Source organism: Globicephala melas, chromosome 12, assembly GCF_963455315.2.
Source record: "Globicephala melas chromosome 12, mGloMel1.2, whole genome shotgun sequence".
Classification (NCBI taxonomy): domain Eukaryota; kingdom Metazoa; phylum Chordata; class Mammalia; order Artiodactyla; family Delphinidae; genus Globicephala; species Globicephala melas.
In genome coordinates, this window is record NC_083325.1 from 9732741 (window position 1) to 9756841 (window position 24101).

At 46.3% G+C, this 24101-nt stretch overlaps 1 protein-coding gene across 15 annotated transcripts in view; it reads left to right on the forward strand.

Moving 5' to 3' along the window:
- KANSL3 (KAT8 regulatory NSL complex subunit 3) overlaps nucleotides 1-24101 on the forward strand; it is an 84659-nt gene that overhangs the window by 11438 nt on the left and 49120 nt on the right. For 11 of the 15 annotated variants that reach the window (XR_011377873.1, XR_011377874.1, XR_011377871.1 and 8 more), the window contains 18 exons: nucleotides 2340-2430; nucleotides 2576-2761; nucleotides 9296-9427; nucleotides 9656-9772; nucleotides 9998-10099; nucleotides 10193-10264; nucleotides 11450-11524; nucleotides 11703-11860; nucleotides 14613-14676; nucleotides 15123-15323; nucleotides 15531-15687; nucleotides 17137-17214; nucleotides 18620-18811; nucleotides 19275-19359; nucleotides 19654-19784; nucleotides 20653-20762; nucleotides 21162-21384; nucleotides 21725-21858. Coding sequence is in view for 4 of the 15 variants with exons in the window: in XM_070046815.1 (XP_069902916.1) it covers nucleotides 2340-2430; nucleotides 2576-2761; nucleotides 9296-9427; nucleotides 9656-9772; nucleotides 9998-10099; nucleotides 10193-10264; nucleotides 11450-11524; nucleotides 11703-11860; nucleotides 14613-14676; nucleotides 15123-15323; nucleotides 15531-15687; nucleotides 17137-17214; nucleotides 18620-18811; nucleotides 19275-19359; nucleotides 19654-19784; nucleotides 20653-20762; nucleotides 21162-21384; nucleotides 21725-21858 (2308 nt within the window). In the remaining 11 variants the exon portion in view is untranslated. Of the gene's footprint in view, nucleotides 1-2339; nucleotides 2431-2575; nucleotides 2762-9295; nucleotides 9428-9655; nucleotides 9773-9997; nucleotides 10100-10192; nucleotides 10265-11449; nucleotides 11525-11702; nucleotides 11861-14612; nucleotides 14677-15122; nucleotides 15324-15530; nucleotides 15688-17136; nucleotides 17215-18619; nucleotides 18812-19274; nucleotides 19360-19653; nucleotides 19785-20652; nucleotides 20763-21161; nucleotides 21385-21724; nucleotides 21859-24101 lie in introns of those variants that run through there. The other 4 variants (XR_011377876.1, XM_070046816.1, XR_011377877.1 and 1 more) reach the window with 3 other exon arrangements.

Below are 24101 nucleotides of genomic sequence, written 5' to 3' on the forward strand. Positions count from 1 at the left end.
GACTGTGTAACTGTGGTAAGTTGTCAAACTGGAGACGTGGTAGGTGGAGATTTTATTTTACAGAAGGAAAGGATAATGGGATAACTGTGCAGTGTGCATAACAAAGGGTAATTTGCCTTCCACCTGCATGTTTACTGGGCCTTGTTGTTAGAGAGATGACCTGTAGAAAAGAGGGTGTCTGGTTGGTGGGTTATGATGGGAAAGGTGCTAGTCTGTTATAAAGTAAGAGAAATCAGCAAAGTTTCCAGGGATCTGGAACATCCCTGGAACACACAACAGTGTACTACTGAACTTCTTATGACTACATTTTTTAAAAAATTGATTTATTTTGTTTTTGGCTGCATTGGGTCTTCGCTGCTACGCGTGGGCTTTCTCTAGTTGTGGCGAGCAGGGACTACTCTTCGTTGCAGTGCCTGGGCTTCTCATTGCGGTGGATTTTCTTTGTTGCGGAGCACGGGCTCTAGGTGCGCGGGCTTCAGTAGTTGTGGTGCACGGGCGTAGTTGCTCTGCGGCATATGGGATCTTCCTGGACCAGGGCTCGAGCCCGTGTCCCCTGCATTGGCAGGCGGATTCTTAACCACTGCACCACCAGGGAAGTCCCTACATTTACTTATTAATATTTATTTATTTGGCATCGGGTCTTAGCTGCAGCACCAGGTTCTTCGTTGTGGTGTGTGGACTTCTCTCTAGTTGTGGCACACAGGCTCTAGAGCGTGTGGGTTCAGTAGTTGCAGCGTGTGGGTTCTGTAGTTGGTGGCGCGCAGGCTCTAGAGCACAGGCTTAGTTGCCCCATGGCATGTGGGATCTTATTTCCCCGACCAGGGATCGAACCTACATCCCCTGCATTGGAAGGCAGATTCTTAACCACTGGACCACCAGGGAAGGCCCAAGGGGGTTGACTGCCTTTTCATGAACTGCCTTTTCATGTTCTTTGCCCATTGTTTTTGTTTTGAGTGTTTTGTCTTTTTCTTAATAGTTTTCTAGAGGCTTTTTCTATTTTAATGAAACAGTAGTTATTTTTTCATTGTGTTTTGACTTCATTTATGATACTTAATTTTTTCCTTTATAGAAATTTGAAATTTTTATGTAGTTACATTTATCTTTCTTCTTTTTATGGCTTCTAGGTTTTAGGTCATACATAGAAAGTTTTACTCATTCTAAGATACAGATTAGATAGGTAGTTAGATTTTTTTAATTACTGTGTTTTCCTAGTACTTTGGTCATTTTATTTTTATTTAACTTTTTATTCCACTTGCAATTTATTTTGGTGTAAAGAGTGATGTGTAGGAATCCAGATTTTCTTTTTCCAGGTGGCTGGTAGTTGTCACAGCCCTATTTACTTTTTCCCTGCTGATTTGGAGCGCTACCTTGATCTCGTTCCAGGTTCTCCTTTGGGTCTGGCATCCACCTAAAATTGTTTAAAGGAGATTTAAGCACCAGTTTATTTTTATGGCAGGGAGAGTTGGTAAACAATTGAGTATCTTCTGTTACCTTTCTCTTAGTATCTTTAGGAAGATTACTGGCCAGAGTTGGAGTATCAGAGTAATTAAGATTGCCAGGAGTGGGGTGGAGGGGGGCTTTAGTCAGCTCCACACTGCTGTGCTGCGTGTCATTATGTGGGGACAGGAGCAGTAGGACAGGTTTCTAATTGCAGGGAGTTTACAGCTGAGCTGGAGGAGGAACCATAAAGCCTTCCATAAGCAAGGTAAAAGTGTGTCTTCCAGGGTCATACGCAGGGATGATACAGAGTTAACTTATATGGAACAGACCATTCAAAAGTAAATTTTTTAATTGTGTGATATACAGGGAAAAAAATGGAAAAGGGAGAAAGGTTAGTGAGGGGTGGATTCTTAAGGAGTGGGAGAAGAGCCACTTCGTTTGTTACATTTTCGTTCCTAAAGCTGATTAAATAGGCCTCTTATCTTAGTCTGAGGTTTTAGTACATTAAAATGCTTTCTCATCCTGTCTGCCTTTTTGTGTGAAATACTAAACTTGTGAAATTCAAATATGTCTGTGCAATGGTGCCATGCTTCTGTTTACTGATGGATTATATTAGCCACTAGGTAATTAATTACCTTTGCTCGCACCAAAAAGACTCTGTTTGTGACTGGTTTTGACTTGTAGTGTGTATGTTAATACAAGTATATGTTGAGGTGGTTCATTGGCAGCATTGGTTGGCCAGAATCTGGGTGTTGTGCTTTAGCTTCGTTCTAAGCTACTTTGAGTTATACTGTTTCATAGTGGGAACAAAAAACATGACATAATCTTCTTTGTACAGTGTACGTGCATGGCGAGCATCCCCAGGGTTTGACTTTAATTCCTCAGAGTTTCTCTTATAGGACTGGCTGGACAATGGCCCAGAACAAGCTATTCAACAAGATCCTCAAAGCCCTGCAGTCTGATCGGCTTGCCCGCTTGGCCAACGAAGGGGTAAGACTCTAGAAGCCTGCCCACCGTGGGCTCCCCATAGTTCGGGCCTCACGGGCTAGCTGACCTCACCCCGCTCCCCCCACCCCCACCTCACGTTGCTAACGAGGTGGCCCTCATACTTTGTCCCCCCACTTACACCTCTCAGGCTTGTAACGAGCCAGTGCTGCGCCGTGTTGCCGTGGACAAGTGTGCGAGGAGAGTGCGGCAAGCTCTGGCGAGTGTGAGCTGGGACACCAAGCTGGTCCAGTGGCTGCACACCACCCTGGTGGAGACCTTGAGTCTGCCCATGCTGGCCGCCTACCTGGATGCTTTGCAGACACTGAAAGGGAAGGTGAGGCCGTGATTGCCGTCTGCCCTGTCCTGGGGTAGCCAGCCTCCACTGTGGGTTCAGGAAGTGGGGTTGGGCGAGGTCATTGCCTGGTCGGCCTGGAGGGCATGACTGAAGCTAACAGGTTTGTTATCAAAAATAAGAGACATGGTATCATTTCGTGTTTTCACCAGGCGTAAATGTCTCTAGCCCTCCTGAAAACCAGAGAACATGTTTAGCCTCTGCAGCCCTGCAGCTTGTGGTCTGAGGTGAGGTGAGAAAGGAGAAGATGAGGGGTTTACCAGGGCAGGGTGTTGAGAGGGGGGCAGGAAGCAGACCCGTGGTGCTGAGAGTGTGGGGGTGCGCGTGGGGAGGTGTTCCGGAGCAGGGGGCGCCGTGATGTGATGCCTCGGTCTCTCCTCATCATGATGAGCCTTCGGTGGCAACACTTTCACTTCAGTCACTCTTTATAAAGCGTTATCGTTAACTTTCCCTGCTTTCTTACTTAGACGGTATTGCACAAAGTTACACTGTTTTTCTTCATGATGGCACTTTATTTTGGTTGCAGTTACTGCACTGGGCTGTGTTCGGTGTGATTGGAGTACAGGTTCTGGGGGCAGACTGCCTGGCTGATCTCATCTTGATTACTGATTAGCTGTGTAGTCTTGGATTAGTGTCTCAATTTCCTCATCTCTAAAAAAATGGCTGATACTAATACCTATCTAGGATTTTTGTGAAAATTCATTAATCGAGATAGAATGCTTGCCGCAAAGTTTGGCACATAGGAAACCCACAGTAACTGTTAATGATTTATAAGTGGTACCATCATTTTTAGTGTTTTGCTCCAATACAGAATGGCCTCAGGCAACTTGGATTACTTCAGTTCTTCACCTTTTTTTTTTAAGTGGTTTTCTTCTCCTTTGCAGGAAGCTGGCCTGCTTTGTTGCTATAATTTACCTGGCCAACAGCTTTCCCCAGCCATATTCCCCCAATTTCCAGACTTATTGTTTCCTGCCTGTTTGTTACTTGAAGGTTGCCGAGTTTGTTTGAAAGCAAAAGAAGACTGGCTTAGTGTGGAAATAAAACAAAACTCAGGACCAGATGCGTGAATGAAATGCATGGTAGGAAATTTGACATTAATTTATACAGTCAACTGTTTTGTGCCTATAATGTGCCAGGCGCTGGGATGAGCAAGACAGAAATGCTGTCTACTCTGATGGAGCTTATTTTCTAGTGGAGAAAGAGACAAAAGAAAAGATAGTCCCAGAATTCCCCCTGTGCTGCCCCTCTGCAGTGGAGACCCTGGCCCAGGAGGTGAATAGGGGGCAGGCATGGGCACAGGGTGGGTGTGGAGCCACGACAGGCCCCTGGCCGAGAACAGTGGCTTGTGAGTATTTCAGGCATTTTAAATGTTCTCCACAGCATTCTGCCTATGGGAAGAGTACAGCATTGGTGAATATCCCCTAAGGGATGAGTATTAGTAGTGCCCGGAGCCCACTTCTCTGCCTTACATTGCACGGCCAGTATGCCTTGGAGGTCATTTCCCTCGTAAAGAAGTTTGCCCTGCTCCCCCACTGAAGTCACTGTCTGGATGTTCCCATGTGAATGAAGTGGTGTTCAGGTTTATTGAGCATGATGGACCACTGGCGGGACTCCACAGGTGTGCACAGTGCATGCTGCCCGGCCCTGCTTCTAGGTCATGGTGTAGGTTAGCTGGAATGGCAGAGGACACACAGTCAGCAGGGTCCCAGACTGTGAGCCGCTGTCCACTTGAGGCTCTGCTCTCAGTGGTTCGTCTCCCTTCAGGCTCTTATGTTCCCACGACTCTCAGATTCACAGCAAATACTTAGGTTGTTTCCCACAACTTCTAATGTTCCTGCTGGATGAAAATGCAGGTGGATGGGATCGTGCTCTTGGCCCAGCTGCTTTCACCACCAGACCTATTGTAAGGGGAGCAGAGAAGGTATAGACCCTAGCCTCTTCATTGTCTGCTGAGAGAGATGCAGTGCTGGACAGACCAGGGATGCTTGGTCTGCCTGGCTCCAAGCAGAGAAGTTGGTTATTGATTAATTATTTCTAAGTATTCTTATTTACAGAAAGTGAGTTTCAAGGCTTTGTCATTTGAGAGGTGTACTCTTATTACTGCCAGATAAAAGCTTTTAAAGTCTAATTCAGTCAGATCCTCTACCTCAAGGTGTTGAGTGGCTCACAGTGACAAAGTAAGTTACAAGAAATGTCTAGTTTAGGGTGAAGATCCTTTGCAGTTGGGCCCTAGCCTTTGTTACTAGCCTTATGTCCTCGTCCTCCTACTTCCTTGCCCAAATTCTCGACTTCAGGCTATCTGTGCCCAGAATAAGCCCTGTTCTTTCTTGCTTATATCTGGTGTCTCTGATTAGAAGGCTTTCCCCCGTCTTCTGTTAGAATTCTTCAGAGTGCATCTCACTTCACATGCTGCATCTTCAGATGAAAATTGCCTGCTTGCTTCCGTCTTTTCTGTTAGATGGTTTGAATCATAGTGTGAGGCTTATTTTTCTTTATGGCACTTATCAGCTCCTCCTCTTTTGTTGTTTGTGTGATTGTCTTCATTAACCCTTGTAGATTAAATTCCTTCGCAGTAAGCACTAGGCTGGTGTCTTGTAACAGCAGTGTTGGGTTGTGTAAACATTTGTTTCCTGAATTAAACTGAGAAAGTCGCATGGTTATAGTCCCCTCATTTCTTTTGTTTTATAAAATTTATTTATTTATTTATTTTTGGCTGCATTGGGTCTTCATTGCTGCGCGCAGGCTTTCTCTAGTTGCAGTGAGCAGGAGCTACTCTTCCTTGCGGTGCGCGGGCTTCTCATTGCGGTGGCTTCTCTTGTTGCGGAGCACGGGCTCTAGGCGTGTGGGCTTCAGTAGTTGTGGTGCACGGGCCTAGTTGCTCAGCGGTATATGGGATCTTCCCGGACCAGGGCTCTATCCCGAGTCCCCTGCATTGGCAGGCGGATTCTTAAGCACTGCGCCACCAGGGAAGTCCCTCCCCTCATTTCTTGTACAGAAACCTTTTTAGTCTTGCTCTTTCAAAATTAAGATCACTGTCCTTGCTTATCATTGCCTGGAACAGCTTATCTTCTTGTCCTATCTTTGCATTTTTTATTTTAATTGAAGTATAATTGACATATAGCATTATATTAGTTTCAAGTATACAGTATAATGACTTGATATTTGTATGTATTGCTAGATGATCACCACACTAAGTCTAGTTAACATACGTCACCACACATAGTTACAAACATTTTTTTTTTCTTATGATGAGAATTTTTAAGATCTACTCTCTTAGCAACTTTCAAATCTGGAATACAGTGTTATTAACTGTAGTCACCATGCTGTACGTTACGTTCCATGGCTTAATTTATTTTGTACTTTTTGATCCCTTTTACCCATTTCACTATCCTCCACCCCCTCCCTCTGGCAACCACCAGTCTGTTCTTTGTATCTATGAGTTTGGTTTTTTGTTTTGTTTGTTTTTCTTTAGATTCCACATACAAGTGAGATCATACGGTATTTATGTTTCCCTGTCTGACTTAACTTCACTTAGCACAGTGCCCTCAGGGTCCATCCATGTTTTCGCAAATGGCAAGATTTCCTTCTTTTTTATGGCTGAATAATATTCGTGTGTGTGTGTGTGTGTGTGTAGAAAACGTGGCATATATACATATGCCACATTTTCTTTATCCATCATCCATCAGTGGACACTTAGGTTGTTTCCATATCTTGCCTATTGTACTTAATGCTGCAGTGAACATGGGGGTGTATATATCTTTTTGAGTTATTGTTGTTTTCTTCAGATAAATACACAGAAGTGGAATTGCTGGATCATATGATAGTTCTGTTTTTCATTTTTTGAGGAACATCCTTACTGATTTTTGTAGTAGCTGCACCAATTTACATTCTCACCAATGTGCACAGGGGTTCCCTTTTCTCCACATCCTTGCCAAAATTTGTTAATGCTTGTCTTTTTGATAATAGCCATTCTAACAGGTGTGAGATGATATCTCATTTTGGTTTTGATTTGTATTTCCCTTATGATTAATAATGTTGAGCATCTTTTCGTGTACCTGTTGGTCATCTGTATATCTTCTTTGGAAAAATGTCTATTCAGATCTGCCCATTTTTTAACCAGATTGTTTATTTTGTTGATGTTGAGTTGCATGAGTTCTTCATATGTTTTGAATATTAACCCCTTATCAGCTACATGATTTGCAAATATTTTCTCCCATTCAATAGATTGCTTTTTCATTTTGTTGATGTTTTCCTTTGCTATGCAGAAGCTTTTTAGTTTGTAGTCCCACTTGTTTATTTTTGCTTTTGCTGCCTTTACTTTTGGTGTCAGATCCAAAAAATCATTGCCAAGACTAATGTCAAAGAGCTTACTGCCTATGTTTTCTTCTAGGAGTTTTATGGTTTCAGATCTTCATTCAAGTCTTTAATCCTTTCTGAGTTAATTTTTGTGTATGAGGTAATACAGTGGTCCAGTTTCATTCTTTTGCATGTAGCTGTTCAGTTTTCCCAACACCATTTATTGAAGAGACTGTCCTTTCCCCACTGTAAGTTCTTGGCTCCTTTGTTGTAAATTAATTGACCATATATGCATGCGTTTATTTCTAGGCTCTCTATTCTGTTCCATTCATCTGTGATTCTGTTTTTATGCCGATGCCATGCTGTTTTGATTACTATAACTTTGTAAAATAGTTTGAAATCAAGAAGCATGATGCCTCCAGCCTTGTTCTTTGTTCTCAAGATTGCTTTGGCTATTCAGGGTCTTTTGTGGTTCCATACAAATTTTAGGATTGTTTGTTCTATTTCTGTGAAAAATGCCACTGGAATTTTGATAGGGATTGCATTGAATTTGTACAGTAGATTGCTTTGGGTGGTATGGACATTTTAACAATATTACTTTTTCCAGTCTGTGAGCACAGAATATCTTTCCATTTATTTGTGTCTTAGTTTCTTTCATTAATGTCTTATAGATTTCAGTGTACAGGTCTTTCACCTCCTTGGTTAAATTTAATCCTAGGTATTTTATTCTTTTTGATGCTGTTGTAAACGAGAAAGTTTTCTTACTTTCTCTATTAGTGTATAGAAATGCAGCAGATTTTTGTATATTGATTTTGTATCCTGCAACTTCACTGAATTCGTTTATTCTAATGGTTGTTCTTGGTGGAGTCTAGGGTTTGCTCTATATAATATGATGTCATCCACAAATAGTGAGTTTTACTTCTTTCTAAATCTAACGGAAAGGATGCCTTTCCTTTCTTTTTCTTGCCTAATCGTTCTAGCTTGGGCTTCCAATACTATGCTGAATAAAAGTGGTGTGAGTGGGCATCCTTGTCTTGTTCCTGATCTTAGAGGAAAAGCTTTCAGGTTTTCACTGTTGAGTATGATGTTAGCTATGGACTGAACTTTTACAGCCTGCATCACTGTAGTAGTTTTTATTCTCCAGTTTCTCAAAAAGTTTATTTTTCTGAAAACTACCTCTAGCAGTTAAAAATCTTTCCTTTCCCCTAGGTCATTTTGACCTCTTGTGGGTAGTATGGGATTCACACAGATAATTCTTCTCAGTGTAAGCATCAGCATGTCTGAAACCTATATTTACACATCTGTGAGGTCACATTTTTGGTAAATCATAATGGTGTAATGTGGAACCACTGATACGTAGGGCCAACTGTAAAGTTATACACAGCTTTTCGACTGAATGGGGGGTTGGCATCCAACCCCGTGTTGTTCAAGGGTCAGCTGTATACACAGTATAGTAGGATATATTATTTGGGGCACAATAACATATTTTTTTAACACACCACAGTTTGAAGGCAGTATTCTAGAAGTAAGTGCAGAGTTTTGTTTTTAATTTATAAAATCAACTGGTGTTCACTGAGGAAATTCAGAAAACACAGATGTCTGAAAAGGAAAAAAATTCATAACTCCATAAAGTTCATTATTAACCTTTTGGCATATTTTCTTGTAGTATTTTTTCTGAGTAGAGATAATTTTTATATATTCTGTTTTACCTTTAACGTTTTAGCAAATTATTTCCCTATGTTATTACAAATTGTTTTAAATATTTAAAATTAATCCATAATATCTAATTATGTAGATAATTTGCTTAACCACTTCCTTGTATATGCCTTAATGTTGTGTCCACTTTTTGACTATTATTGAGAGTGAATTTGTCTTTTGCTTACCCCCCAGCCCCCGTGTGTGTGTGTGTGTGTGTGTGTGTGTGTGTGTGCGTGTATGTATTTCTGATACAGGTTGTTAAGAAAGAGATAAGAATAAGTTTAAGTCTCTTGGTGCGTGTCACCAGATTGGTTTCCAGAGGACTGTATCCACTTATCTTTAATGTGACGGGAGGCATATTTTTCAGCCATGCACTGATTTGTACTTTCTCTCGTGAGGAAAGTTTGAGAGGTGTAGTTGAAATCTCCGCGGCTCATAGTGGGGCTGTGTCCTCCCACCTGATCCTGGTGGTGGGGTCTCCTACCTCATGCTGGAAGCATCTTTCCTCTCCCTTGCTTCTAGATCCCTACCTTGATTGACCGGATGCTCATGTCGTCCAACACGAAGACCGGGGCTGCTGGAGCTGAGGCCTTGTCCCTCCTACTGAAGAGGCCCTGGGACCCCGCTGTGGGAGTGCTCTCTCATAACAAACCAGTAAGTTGGACTTAACTGTGGCCCATGAAATTGTTTTTAGAATCCAGTCTTAGAACTTTGGCAAGAGGATAATGGCTTGTTTAACTGCTTTCATTAATAACTGGCTGGGTGTAGTGCTTAACGTAGTTTCCTGAGGAAATTAGCATTGGTTGGGATAAGAAAGGTATTGGGGTTCCATGGAGGAGCACCTCTCACTCACTGGCTCTCTGGTGGGGTCTTTCTCCTTAGAGCAAACTCCCCGGCTCTCCTCTCATTCTCATTGCCTCTTCCGGGCCCTCCAGCTCCGTGTTCCCCACCTCGCGCCGCCACCGCTTCTGGCAGTCTCAGCTGTCCTGCTTAGGCAAGGTACGTACTGGGCAGGAGGAACTCCTCCTGGGGAGGATCGAGCAGACAGAAAGGAAGAGGGGCTCAAAATGGGTCAACTTAAACGTGGAACGTCCCCCAAGTCTCTTTTTGTCTAGAATGCCAATGGTGCTTATCCGAGGTTGAAGGGATTTAGGTAGGTTAAGCAGACTTGAGAGGAGATTTGAAACTTAGCTCTGCTCTCATGGCTGCTACTCTTTCCTTTAGGTCATCCCTGTTGCCACGCATCTGCTGAACAATGGTAGTGGAGTAGGAGTTCTGCAGTGTCTGGAGCACATGATTGGGGCAGTGCGAAGCAAAGTGCTAGAGGTGAGAACGTCCCTATTTCAGTTCACTGTGGCACACCCAACATTCTGCACCAATCTGTGGCCTCCAGTCTTACTGTCTTCTTTTCCCACAAAGATTCACAGCCATTTCCCGCACAAACCCATTATCTTGATTGGCTGGAATACAGGAGCCTTGGTGGCCTGTCACGTAAGTAATCCCCATCTTATTTGGAGGTTGTCCTGAGATAGACTGCTGCTGCTACTACTGCTGCTGCCCAGCGCGATGATAGTGACTGTTGAGCGCTTTGCAGTGTTCCAGAGCACTGTGCTAGATGCTTTGCCTACAAACCTTACTTTTTAACTTTATTGTGAAAAAAGCAGAAGTTCAAAGGGAGGATACACTAGTATAATAAACCCCTTGGGCCCCTCACCCAGCTTTGCCAGTGATCAGCTCATGGCCAAGCTTTTTTCATCTTACCTCTGCCTACTTTCAGTCTCCTCCAATTATTTTGAAGAAAATCTCAAATATCATATCACTGTGTTTATATATATATATATTTCAGCATGTATCGCTGAAAAATTTTTTTTCTTTCTCCCCCTAGACATAAGTACCATTCTCCCACCTAAACAAAACAAAACAAAACAATAATTGTGGCCAGCAAAAATTTTAATAGCTCTGTAATTTGATGTTGTGTTCCTGTTCTTTCCCTTTCCAAGTCATCAGAGAACCTTTTCTTATTTTACATACACTTGCATGTATATTAGTTTGTATAAGTGCCTCCGACCTGTCCAAAGCCCCAATTCTCAAGTGGATCAAGTAAGCAAAGTCTGTGCTGCTTCATGTAGTGTAGGTGACATCTAGGGGCGTGAGAGGAAGAAGGCTATCTCCCGGTACTCCCTGGTCCCAAGGATGGCAGTACCCTGTCAGCGACTGCTCTAAGAAATTTGGGGTGTCTGGGAGCTATCAAGTTCAAAAGGGAGAGATTTTCTTCACTTAAGGGAAAAGAACAACATTTATGTTCTCCTGATTGCATTTGTTATTAGTGGAGGGAAAAGGGAGGATTCTAGCCTCACAAATTGCCAGGATGCAAGTATTAAACTTCCCATCCTATGGTTCAGCCCTCTTCTGGGGTCCGCTGAGGGCCCCAATTCTCTAGGTGGTGGCTTCTGGTAGAACAGCACATCTTGTGTTCTTTGCTCTTACTGCTGCAACTATGGCTGGTGCACCTAGGGATTATGTCCTAGCCTAGTTATGTACACCTAGGGGTTATGTCATGACAGTGGGGGAGGAGGTGGGACTGGCTGGTGGGTCTGGACCACCCCAGGATTCTGGGTAGGATGTAGCTGCAGTGAAGTCATTTGACCTTGAGACAAACGGTGCCATTATTTCCAGGTGTCGGTGATGGAATATGTCACTGCAGTTGTCTGCCTTGGGTTTCCTCTGCTTACCGTGGATGGCCCCAGAGGGGTAAGCGCAGGGTGTGGCTGATTTCTGGGTCACTGGCAGGTGAGCGTACGGGAGTGCATGCCTCGCCCAAGCTGCTCTTCAGTGACTGCAGTTGCCCAGCTGACTCTCTTGAGCATACTTGCCAGGGCAGTACTCAGTGAATATGCACTGGCTGACTGTAAACCTGGATCTGTTTTAGGATGTGGATGATCCCCTCTTGGATATGAAGACTCCAGTCCTCTTTGTCATTGGTCAGAATTCCCTGCAGTGTCACCCTGAAGCCATGGAAGACTTCCGGGAGAAGATTCGGGCTGAGAACAGCTTGGTGGTGGTTGGGGGAGCTGATGATAATCTCAGGTGGGTAGGTTCCCCCAGAGCTGCAAGAGTGCCATGTTGGAGAGATGCTTATCAGGCGGTGATGTAATTATAGCTAACCTGGTTCAGTGAAAAGAGGGCATTAAAAAACTTAAAAAAATTTTTTTAAACTAATTCAGATTTCTAAAAAGTTGCAAGATTAGTACCAAGAAATTCCCTATACTGTTCACCCAGATTTCCCAAATGTTAACATCTTATATAACCAAAGTGTAATTATCGAAGTCAGGAAATTAACATGGATATGATACTATTATCTAATCTACAGACTCACATTTCATCAGTTATCTCACTAACGTTCTTTTCTGGTCCAGGCTCAAATCCAGATCACACATTGCTGTTGGTTGCCTGTCTCCTCAGTCTCCTTTCATTTGGTACTGTTCCTTAGTCTGTCTTTGTCTTTCATGACCTCGACACTTTTTTTTTAAAATTTCATTTATTTATTTGTTTTTGGCTGTGCTGGGTCTTCTTTTCTGTGCGTGGGCTTTCTCTAGTTGCGGCGAGCGGGGGCCACTCTTCATCGCGGTGTGCGGGCCTCTCACTGCCACGGGCCTCTCACTGCCGCGTGCCTCTCTTGTTGCGGAGCACAAGCTCCAGACGCGCAGGCTCAGTAGTTGTGGCTCACGGGCCCAGCCGCTCCACAGCATGTGGGATCTTTCCGGACCGGGGCACAAACCCGTGTCCCCTGCATTGACAGGCAGACTCTCAACCACTGCACCACCAGGGAAGCCCAGCCTCGACACTTTTGAAGACTTCTATTTTGTAGACGGTCCCTCAATTTAGGTTTTTGACATTATCTTATGATTAGGTTGAGGGTGCACATTTTTGGCAGGAATGCTATGGAGCTGATGTGCCCTCGGTGCACCCCTCAGGGGCTACATGGTGTTGATGTGTCTTATTACTGGTGATGTTAACTTTGATCAAGGAAGCATCTGCCAGGTTTCTCTATTGTAAAGTTCCTATTTTTCTCTTTGTAGTTAGCAGTCATCTTGTGGGGAGAAAATACTTTTAAGATGTTGTAATTATAATCTTGGCCATTGTGCTTTCACTTGGGTAGGCATTTCTTCACGTTTTGTTCCTTACTGAGGATGAATGTGATCATAGATTTTATTTGTGTTAAGCATCCTTTTATATATTTTGGAGTATAAACAGCCAAAGTTTGGAGAGGATTTTAAATTTATTTATTTTTTAATTTATTTTATTTTTGTCTGCGTTGGGTCTTTGTTGCTGCACGCGGGTTTTCTCTAGTTGTGGCGAGCAGAGGCTACTCTTCGTTGAGGTGCGCGGGCTTCTCATTCTGGTGGCTTCTCTGGTTGCAGAGCACGGGCTCTAGGCACGCGGGCTCAGTAGTTGTGGCTCGCGGGCTCTAGAATGCAGGCTCAGTAGTTGTGGCGCACGGGCTTAGTTGTTCCGCAGCATGTGAAATCTTCCCGGACCAGGGCTCAAACCCATGTCCCCTGCATTGGCAGGTGGATTCTTAACCACTGTGCCACCAGGGAAGCCCTGGAGAGGATTTAGGAGGGCATCTTTAGTCATCGAGATGGCCATTCTTCTCTTACAAGGCTGGTTGCCTGTAGGGCCTTTAGTTATGTTTTTATGAAATGTACTGAAAAAGAGGTTGTATCCTTTACTGGTCTCCTTTTTTATATGCTCAGTCTTAGATATTAACTTCATTTGTATGCTTTAACTGGAGAGCTTAAAGCGAGTACCTATTCCCACCTCTCTTGTCAGTTTCTTACCCAGAGATGCTTTGGCGAAGTCCTCCTGGCCTTTGTCATTTGACAGCTTCTTGTGGACCTAGAATCTAACCCTTTGATGCTCAAGGCAATGTTTGCTTGTAAATACATTATCTTTCTTGCTAATTCAGACATTCTTATCTATAGGAGAATAGACTGTGTGTTGAGTCGTGGTGAGGGAGCGGGAGAAATGGAAATAACCCTTAGTGAGAGTTACGTTGTGAGGCTGCTTATGAGACATATTTGCATGGTGCCAAGAGCATTGGACTGAGAACTGGGAGACCCAATTTAGTCTTGGCTCCCTTGCTAAGAAGCTTGGATAAAATACTTAACTTCTGGGACTCTGTCCTCATCCATAAAATGAGCATTGTTACACAAGGTCAGAGACCTACAACCAGTAAATTGGGGTCTCAGAATTTGGAGGCTCAGAATGTAGTTCTTCATCCTGTCACTTGGTGCCCTGTTTCTCTCTCTGCTGAGACCACCAGTCAGAAGCCAGGGTGTTTAAGGCTGGCTTTCAAAGAGGAGAATGCAGCAGCTGTGGTCAGTTTCTGTCATCCCTTTAGAACTAACCTGTGGCCACCTTGCCTTCCCTCCTGCTAATTTCATTTCAGTAGCACCCAGTAATCTTTTCAATAGCACCCAGTAGTCTCAGGGTTTGGGTCTGTGTTGGGGTGCCTCGAGATGAGGTCTTAGCAATCAGATAGAGTATACCTGTGAAGCCATAGGTATAGGACTTCTGAAGTATACCATCCCGGGTACTTTCCATGTACTCTTTGTTTCTTGATAAATGTTGTTTTGTGTCATCCCTGTTAACTCCATGAGTGAGGTGTTATGGTTCCCCATTTTGCAGATGTGGAAACTGAGGTTCAGAGAGGCTGCAGACCTGCCTGAGGGCTAACATAGTCTTCCTTCATGGGTCTAGAGAATAACCAACACAGAAGAGAAATGGTGCTGTGGAATGTTTGGAAAGTAAACATTTCCTCTTTTTTGTCTCTTAGAATAAGCAAAGCAAAGAAGAAATCGGAAGGGTTGACTCAGAGCATGGTGGACAGATGTATTCAGGTACACAGTAGCTTCATGTGGTTTTCTCAGCTAGGCTTGCCTTTCTGTAACCTTTTAGGCTCGGTCTTGTTGGCAGCAGCCTGTTGACTAAGGAGGATGGGTATCCACTGTGGCCTCTGTTGGGCCTAAATCATCAGCAAAGGAAAGGGGGAAAGAGACAGGGGGAAAGGAGAGTAATGATCTAAGACATGAGCGAGCATTAGGGGAGGAAGGGTTCATTGGGGGAGTGGTGAATCATGACCACCCCGGAGCACTGCCTCACGGGTGCAGGGCGCAGGCTTCTGCTGGTCCTTGGCTGAGGCTGGGGTTTGAGCCAGGCTTTGTGTGGTAGGAGGGACCGGCACGCTGACATCGAAGCTGAGGTGAATCGATTTTAGTCGGGACTGTCGGGGTGGTTCCTATTCTCCAGACAAGGACTCAGAGGCCTCGGCCCCTCTTTACACTAGGATGAGATTGTGGACTTCCTGACTGGAGTGCTCACTCGCGCGGAGGGGCACGTGGGCTCGGAGCCTCGGGATCAAGATGCTGAGAAGAAGAAGAAGCCCCGGGACGTGGCCCGCAGAGACCTGGCCTTTGAGGTCTCTGAGCGGGGCAGTCGACCTGCGTCACCAGCTGCCAAGCTACCTGCCTCACCCTCAGGCTCGGAGGTAACGCGGAAAGGGAGGGAGTGCTTTTGCTGGGAAATGGGGACTGAAGAGTTGGTTCCTTCGCTGCCTGGGGATGCCTGTTGGCCTTGGTGGGCCTGTGAGTTCCTACGAGGGGAATTCCTGACCAGGGAATTCCAGGGGGACTTGACGATTGACAGTCAATCTGGACGACATTGGCTTGGACCTTGTCCTTCTTAATCTACTCAGGATCTCTCCAGTGTGTCCAGCAGCCCCACCTCCAGTCCCAAGACCAAGGTGGCCACAGTGGCCTCTGCCCAGAAGTCCAGTCAGATCGGAAGCACTCAGCTGCTGAAGAGACACGTGCAGCGGACAGAGGCTGTGCTGACCCACAAACAGGCTCAAGGTATAGCTGCCTGGCCCGGTGGCCTCTCTTGAGTTCTGTCTTCTGCAGTTGACGCCATGTGGCAGTTGGAAAGTATTGGCATCTGCGGCTTTTTCCCGACATTTCTGTCCAGGCAAAATTAGGTTGAAATAAATACTGAGGGCTGTTTTCAAGGGTAAAATGTCACAAAAGGTGACATTAGTGTGACTGTACAGCTCCACTAATTACAGCTTCGGCTTGGTGTTAGGCTTTATGAGCTGACTACACGTATATCGGCCTCAAATTGTTTACCAACTCCGGGCCCTGCCCAGCCTCTCCTGCAGTCAGGGAGCTCTTCGGGTCCCGCAGACAAGGGGATTAGCCGTGCTCATCAGATTCTAGGGCAACTGCACTGGTGTCGTGCCCGCCCTTTGTTTTGCCCTTGAAGAGTTAAGATTCCACACTGGGACTTCCAGTGAAGTTTTTCAGGAGTCTCTGCAGATAGGTTTTCGATTAGGCTGGGAAACATTTGTTTGGTTGAAATTAGAGTTTGGAGAACAGTCAGCACAATGTAAGAAGCTGTGGAAAAGGCGTGTTCAGTGGGTGGGGAGGGGAGCAGCAGTGGCTCTACCCCTGGCCCACTTTGATCTAGTTGGGCAGCCCTGAGGCGAGGTCTCTTGGGCATTGGTGTTTGGTGATGTATCCAGGAGCGTGTATCATCTGAGGGTCTCAGGTGCCTGGGCAGAGGCAGCAGCCAGAGCTGGCTGTCAAGTAGAGAGACGTGCAGGAGACGGGAGGCTCCTCTGCTCTCTTCCCCTGTGTTTCTTTTAGTGGAGCCAAAGGATCAGGACTTAGACCCAGGCCTCTTACGAGGTTGCCCGTATAGTGGTGCTAACAGGGAGCAGAAGTGTGAGTGGGTCGGTGAAGACGAAAAGGTGGCCAGGCCCCTAAGGTCCACGCATGACCTGCATCCTCTTCAGTGGTGGCCAGAGCCAGGTTCCAAGTGGGCGTTGTCTTCTTGGGCTTTTAATGAAGAGAGAGCCAGCAGTTTGCCAATAATTAGTGGAGACTGTAAGGAGTTCTGGAAGGCTGACTGGTGCACCAGGTTCGAAATGGGACCCAGAGCATCACGGAGGAGAGCCGCAGCACAGCAGCCTGGTTTCGGCAGAGCTCGTAGGTGGGACAGTGAGACCAGCTCGTGGTTATGGGCCCCCACTGCGTGCCTCGCCCTCTTCTTGGCACTTGGCTTGCTGTTGCTCGTGGAATGTGGGCAGCGGCCCCATGAGGCAGGTGCGTTTATTACCTTCCGTTTATGGATGATTCCATGGTGCTGCTAAATGGCAGAGTCAGGTTTCAAACCCTTGCGGTAATTCCAGAAAAAGCCCCTGTTGGCCATTTTCCAGAACATTTTCATACCTTTTTCTTACTCCTTCTCTTTTTCTCCTTTCTCTGGCTGGCTGTGATTCTGTAATTCTTTCTGATTCATTCCAGCGCAGTTTGCTGCTTTTCTGACACAAAACATGCTGGTGAGGAAAGCTCTTCCTCCCGGCGCCTCCTCCTGTCTCTTTGGTGAGTATTGCTCTTTCCTCACCTTTTCACTCTCTGCTCTCTGCCTCTCTCCGCTTCTCCCTCATTTCTTTCCCATCCCTGCCTCTCATTTGTCTCTGTTTGTCTCTGCATTTTTCTATCTTCTGTTTTTTTTTCTTTGCTGATCCTTTTGCTTATTACTCCATAGTCTTTGCTTTTTCCCCATTCTTTCTGTTTACCTCTCTCGGTGTTTTTCTCCTTTTATCTCTTATTGTGGCTCTTGGCTCTGCTTCTCCTGTGTGTGCCTATAGGCCAGTGCCTGTGAGCCTGAATTTCCCTGTGTTTTTCTCCCTGCCTCTGGTTTCCTGCTTCCATCCTGGCCCCTGCAAGCACTTATCAAGCATAAACCTGTAACTCCTTTCCCTTTTTCCCTCCTTCTTATTCTGATTTTAGTCGATGCAGTCCTTCCTTTCAGCTGGTTGTGGCCTGACTGTGATCTGGAGTAGCTCCCTGTGGCCCCATGGCAGCCCCCCCGCCTCCCATTTCTCGTGTGACTCCTGCCTTTCCGCCCCTGATTGCCTGCGCTAAGAAGAAGGACCGGGGCAGGCTTCTAGGTTTAAAGAGGAGGGGATCCATGAGGAAACCCGAAGGATAACTTAAGAGTCTAGGAGGCTTGGCCATGTGCAGGATGAGTCTGTTTGATGCAGTGGAGGGGGAAGCCCATGTGTGAACAGGTGGCCTTTCTCTGTACTAGTACAAATGACCTGGGGACTAGCTTGTGACATGGGCCACTGTTGCCCTATTACCTCTGGGCAGGACCTGTAAAGTTGTCTTGGCTGAGATAACCTGCCTAGGAGTTACTGAAAGCCAGCCTTAAGTCCTGGTGATGATCCTTCCCATTGTCCCCATTTGGCAAGCAAACCCTCAACCTTGGGCTCTGAGGGAAGGGTGGGACTCAGAGCTTTGAGGATATCTCCCTTGTAGGGAGGACTGGATAGCCTGCTCCTCTATTGCTTCTCCAGAAACTGTGTGCTGCCCTCCAGCTGTGTGATGTGGGGAGGGCGTGAGAATTGCCACATTCTTTGAGTCTGGGAAGCCCTGCTGAGGTCCACTGTGGTGAGTCCTCTGTTGTTTGATTGGCCTTTGCCAGGCAGGGTCAGGATGTCTTCTCCTTTCTTTTTGTTTCCACCAACTCAGAGCCCCTTCCTTCCAACTCCAGGGCAGGGTAAGGGAAGGGGATGGAGCCATCTTCTGAGAGGGCCAAGGTGGAGTTGCACCGTAGGTGGGCCCGAGTGAGGCAGGACTGAAGCATTGGCATTCTCCTTGCACGTGTTGGGATGGTTCTTCCTGGTGTTCCCACACAGCCATGCCAGTGCTGGTACTGGCTGTCAGTATCCGTCGGGCTTTTTTGGATTGTGGAGAACTTCACCGCAGCTCCATTTCTTAGTTCCTGTTTCATCAGAACAAACGGAGGAAGCCGAGAAAGAGGATCTCAGGGTCCAGCTGAAGCGGCACCATCCCTCCAGTCCTCTTCCTGGCAGTAAGACCTCCAAGCGACCGAAGATCAAGGTGTCCCTTATCTCCCAAGGGGACACAGCTGGAGGGCCTTGTACTCCTTCCCAAGGAGGAGCTCCAGAAGGTGAGTTTCTCCTGGCCTCTTTAAATAAACACTGACAGAACTGTCCCAGGCACACAGTATTGCCCTCTTGGTGGCTACTTGCTGGGCGGCTCAGCCTCGCCTTCAGCACAACAGGCACCCGGAGAAGACAGCAGAGGTTGCACGTGGGGGGAAAGAGGGTAGCAACCTCATCTGAACTAGGGTCAGGGAGGCCGAGCGAGGATCCAAGGAAGCTGTGGGGTCATTCAAAGCATCATACATTTTGTTCTTCTTTGGTTTCAATTAAAGATAATAAAATATTCCAGAAGGTTTAGAAAGTAGAAGGAAGAAATAATCCCAACTCTTCCTATTCTAATGTAGTTATCCTTCGTTTTTCATCTTCCAGTCTTTTCCATAATATCTTGGATTTAGCCTGGCCTCTGGAACCCTGAAAGGTCAGGACCAAACAGGACTGACCAGTGGCTTGGGGTTTTCTGTTTTGCAGCCGCAGGAGGGAAGCCCATCACCATGACACTGGGGCAAGCTTCCACAGGGGCCAAGGAGCTCACAGGGCTTCTCACCACAACCAAGTGAGTCTGTCTCCCGGTCTGTCTGTTCCCTTCTTTCTCTTCACCTTTTCGCTGGTCCACTGAGTGCTTACTTAAAATTTACGAAGAGTTCTGTAGCTCTTGCTTCAAGGCCTGAAGTCTCTCCTTGAGGCCTGACTTCTTTAGAAAGACTAGAGGCTGGATCCAGAAAGTGGGATGAAGAAACCGAAGTTCTAGCCTTGTGTCCGTTGCTGAAAGCCTTGCTGGGCCCCATTCTGGACCTTCCCTGTGTTGGCAGGGACCTTTAGATAATGGAGCTCTTACTTTTGTCTCCAGGTCAAGTGCTGCTGAAGGGGGAGCCTCAGCCAGCCCAGCGTCCTCAGTGGTCTCTAGCAGCACTGCTCCCAGTGCCTTGCACACACTCCAGAGCCGCCTGGTGGCCACCTCTCCTGGCAGCTCCCTCCCAGGTATCTGGTAGCTCAATGTTCCCTGCCTCCCAGCGAAGTCTGTTTGGGCTGCTGCTGGAGGGTGATCCTGGGAAAGCCTTGTGGAGCTAGATCTGGAGGAGGATGCTCTGGGTCTCAGGCTTGTTGTAGAGGCTTGGCATGGAGCTGGCATTAACTTTGAGGTAGGGGAGTTTGGGGCCTTAATGTCTGCAGTGAGTAAATGTCCCAACCTGCAGGTAGCGCCTCCTGTACTACAAGGAGGAATAGCTGGTGGGAAGTGTAGGTGCTGGTTTCATTTTGGTGTTTAACACATCTGGTTGTGACTAAAGCTGGAAATTTAGCAAAATGAGACATTCTTCTGCCTATGCGTGTCTCCTCACTTTCTCCGCCCTCACCCTACACTGAAAGGCTAGTTGCCTGAGCCCAGCAGGGCCAAGGCACTGCAGATGCCCTGATCCTTCAAGAGGACCTTCCTCTTTGCTTTGAGGCCACTGGACTGTGTGTAAAGTGAAGTGTAAGTCAGGTGTTCGGGATTCTTTGGGCTTAAAAAGTCCTTCCTCTTCCCTGGGAAGGTGGGATAGATTTCTGAAAAGTGGGATTCATGTTCTCCTTGGTTTTCCTAAAACTGTCCAAAATTTAGGACAGGTGGTTTGGAGCAGGTTGGGGTGTGCAGAATGAATCCAAGGCAGTGTGTCAGGAACGGTACCTTTCCTCATGTGGGCGTCCAGCGTGCGTGTTTGGGGAGCCCTTCTGGCATCTTTCTGAGAGCACTGGGAATGTCCGAGGGAAAGAGCGTTGGTGTTTTAGTTGATTATTGAGGGTGGACAGGCACAGGTGCTTGTGGAAAAGTGACTGAGCCTGTGCTGATGTCTGCTGTATCCTCTCCTAGGGGCCGCATCAGCCAGCAGCCTCCTCCAAGGCCTCAGCTTCAGCTTGCAGGATATCAGCAGCAAGACCTCTGGCCTCCCAGCAAACCCCTCTCCCGGGCCAGCCCCACAGGTGCACATCTGCCTTCCACTGGGCTGGGCAGGTGTGGGAGGAGGCCTCCTCAGCTTAGTTGGTTTTGGCAGGGACGCTGGGTCAAGGACAAGTAGCCTTCTGGCTTCACGGCTGGGAACTACCAAAGGTTAAGGCTCCACCACTTACTAAGTGACCTTGGGCCAGTTTCTTGATCTCTGTACCTTTGTTTTCTTGTTTGTAAAATGAGGGTAATGATAGTACCTCCCACACAGAGCTGTTTTGAGGATTAAAGAAGGTGATGTATGGAAAATACCTGGCAGAGTACCTTGCATGTGGTAGGCACTGAATACATGGTAGCCATTAACAGTATGTGCCCTCCACACTCGACCGTTGCTGTCGGCAACAGCTTCTGATCGCCTGGGCTTGTGTGTCCCACAGGCCACCAGTGTGAAGTTGCCCACCCCCATGCAGAGCCTGGGTGCCATCACCACGGGCACCAGCACCATTGTCCGTACCATTCCTGTGGCCACCACTCTCTCCTCCTTGGGTGCCACTCCTGGTGGGAAGCCCACAGCCATCCACCAGCTGCTGACCAATGGGGGCCTCGCCAAGTTGGCAAGCAGCCTCCCTGGCCTGGCTCAGATCTCTAACCAAGCCTCAGGTGAGTCTCTCATGAGAACCGTGGGGACTCCCAGATAAGGGATCTTCCCCCAAGACCTTGCTATCTCTCATGGTCAAGGTATGATGTTGAACCCAACCCCACAGGGTCCTGGCCTTGACCCTCAGGGATTCAGCTGTGTGGGTCCATCCCCCAGAGAGGTTGAGAGAACACAGGCTGTTCCTGTTGCCTTTCAGACTGACTGATAGGGCATAGATGACCCAGCTGGGGAGGAGGAAGCCGAGGCGGGAGGCTGATGGGGGTATGTTACATGGGGAGGAAACTCCAGGAAAGGGAAGTGGAGGCTGTGACAAAAAAGCCTACTCCTCTCTCTGTCTCTCAGGCTTGAAGGTCCCCACCACCATCACTCTGACACTACGTGGCCAGCCCAGCCGAATCACCACACTGAGCCCCATGGGCTCAGGAGCAGCGCAATCAGAAGAGCCCACCTCCCAGGCGCTGCCCTCCAGCTCACAGGTGAGTCTGCCTGGGAAGACCGAGGACACAGCCTCCAATATTGAGAAGCGTGGGGCCGGCTGGCCAATTGAGGAGCTGGACTTGTAGGCAGACCAGATGCACATCCACATTCAGAGTTTGTAGCTTTCTTGTTGTTGGGTTGTTTTTTGTTGTTTTTTTTGCGGTGCTCGGGCCTCTCACTGTTGTGGCCTCTCCCGTTGCGGAGCACAGGCTCCGGACGCGCAGGCTCAGCGGCCATGGCTCACGGGGCCCAGCCGCTTCGCGGCATGTGGGATCTTCCCGGACCGGGGTACGAACCCGTGTCCCCTGCATCGGCAGGCGGACTCTCAACCACTGCACCACCAGGGAAGCCCTGTTTTTGTTTTTTAATTGAAGTATAGTTGATTTACAATGTTGTGTTAGTTTCAGGTGTACAGCACAGTTATTCAGTTATATATATTCTTTTTTGGATTCTTTTGCTTCGTAGGTTGTTATAAAATATTGTGTGTAGTTCCCTGTGCTATACAGTAGGTCCTTGTTGGTTGCAGTTTATAGCTTTGTGACTGAGCAAGTCATGGACCTCTATGAGTCTCCTTTTCTGTAACGCTCCCTGGATTCTTGTGAGGATTAAATATGTAAATATGTTCAGTGCCTATTTCATGTTTCTGTTTTCTTCCCCTCTCCATCGTTTTCTCCTCTCATTCTTGGTTTCATCATTCAGAGTTTGGGTAGAGGCTAATTGGCTAATACTCCTTCTTTGATCAACAACTTTCCAGCATTGTGCCATTCCAGGTCTTTGCATTCATTGCTGTCTTTTCAGGGCACAGTTAGGTTTTTAGAGCTCTTACCCGGGAAGTAAGTCACCATCGATTTCTCTTAGCTGATGTAATTTCCATTATGACCTTTTCAAGTAAACTGTTTCTAATCTTAAATGGTGATCTGAGAGCCACCCAAAGATCAGAGGTTAAAGAAAAAAATAGTTTGAGTCCAGTAGTGCACGTCCTTTCCTTCAGTGTCCACTTTTCAGCTGAGGCCTCCTGCACGGGGCCCGCTGCTGTGCAGGCTGCCCTGACTGAGGGCCTGGCTCTGTCCCCTCACTCCCACCACACCAGCCCTGCCCGGGAGCTGGGCACCTGTCCCTTCCCAACTGTTTCAGGAGCTCTTCTGCCTCCTCTGTAGGGGAAGATACTGCACAGAGGTTGTTCCCTGGCAATCATGGGGATCATAGCTACCCTCCCTGCCTTTGTGCAGAGAGGCAGAGTTGTTTTTATTTACTTTATCCCCTATTTTTTTAATTACAAAAGCAATCACTTATTTTAAATAACACAAACATTACAGAAATAATATAACTTAGAAAATGAAAATTTCCCATGATGCCACTCCCAGAGGTGACATCCCCTTGTTGGGAGCTTGATGTGCATTCTTCTAGATTCTTCTTTCTGTACAAAGTTCTTTTTTATTTTATTTTTTTTGAAAAAAATTGGATCACAGAGTATGGCTGTTTGGTAACTAGCCTTTTTTTACAAACGTTGCGACATGTTTCCCTGTTCATTACATAGAGACCTATCTATTGCTTGTCAGTAGCTGCCTCGTATTTCACTGGGTGGATGTACAAAAACGTATTTCATCAGCTCCCGTTAGAGGGTTGGGTTATATTTTCGTTTTTGATATTGTGAATAATGGTACAGTGAATACCCTTGTTCATGATTTTTGTGTACCTCTGGGAGATTTCTACAGGTTAGAGACCAGAAAGTGGAGGGTCTGTGCATCTAACATCTGGCTAGCTGCTGACTAATTGCCCTTCAAAAGGTTTGCTCATTTGTAATTCAAGCCACAGTGATGAGAGTATCTGTTTTCCTATGCCTTTGTCAGTTGTGGAAGTCAGTATTTTTAATTTTATTAATTTGATAGGTGAAAAATGAAATTGTTTTAACGTGTATTTTCTTGATTACTTATGAGGTTGTGTGTCTTCTTTTATGAATTGCTTGACATATCCTGTATCTACTTAATTAATAGCAGTTTTATATATGCAGGTGTTAATCCTTTATTTATTATACAAATTGCATATATTTTATTCCAGTTAATTGCTTATATTTTTTTTCTCTCTGTTGAAGTATTAAGTGCTTGTCTTTTAAGTTTTGTTTCTAGATCTTTTATCAAACAGGCATTAAAAATTTTTATGTAGTAAAATCTTCAAATTCTTCCCTTATGGCTCCAAAGTTTTGGGTCTTAAGAAAGCTCTTCCCATTGTAAGAGTATAATCT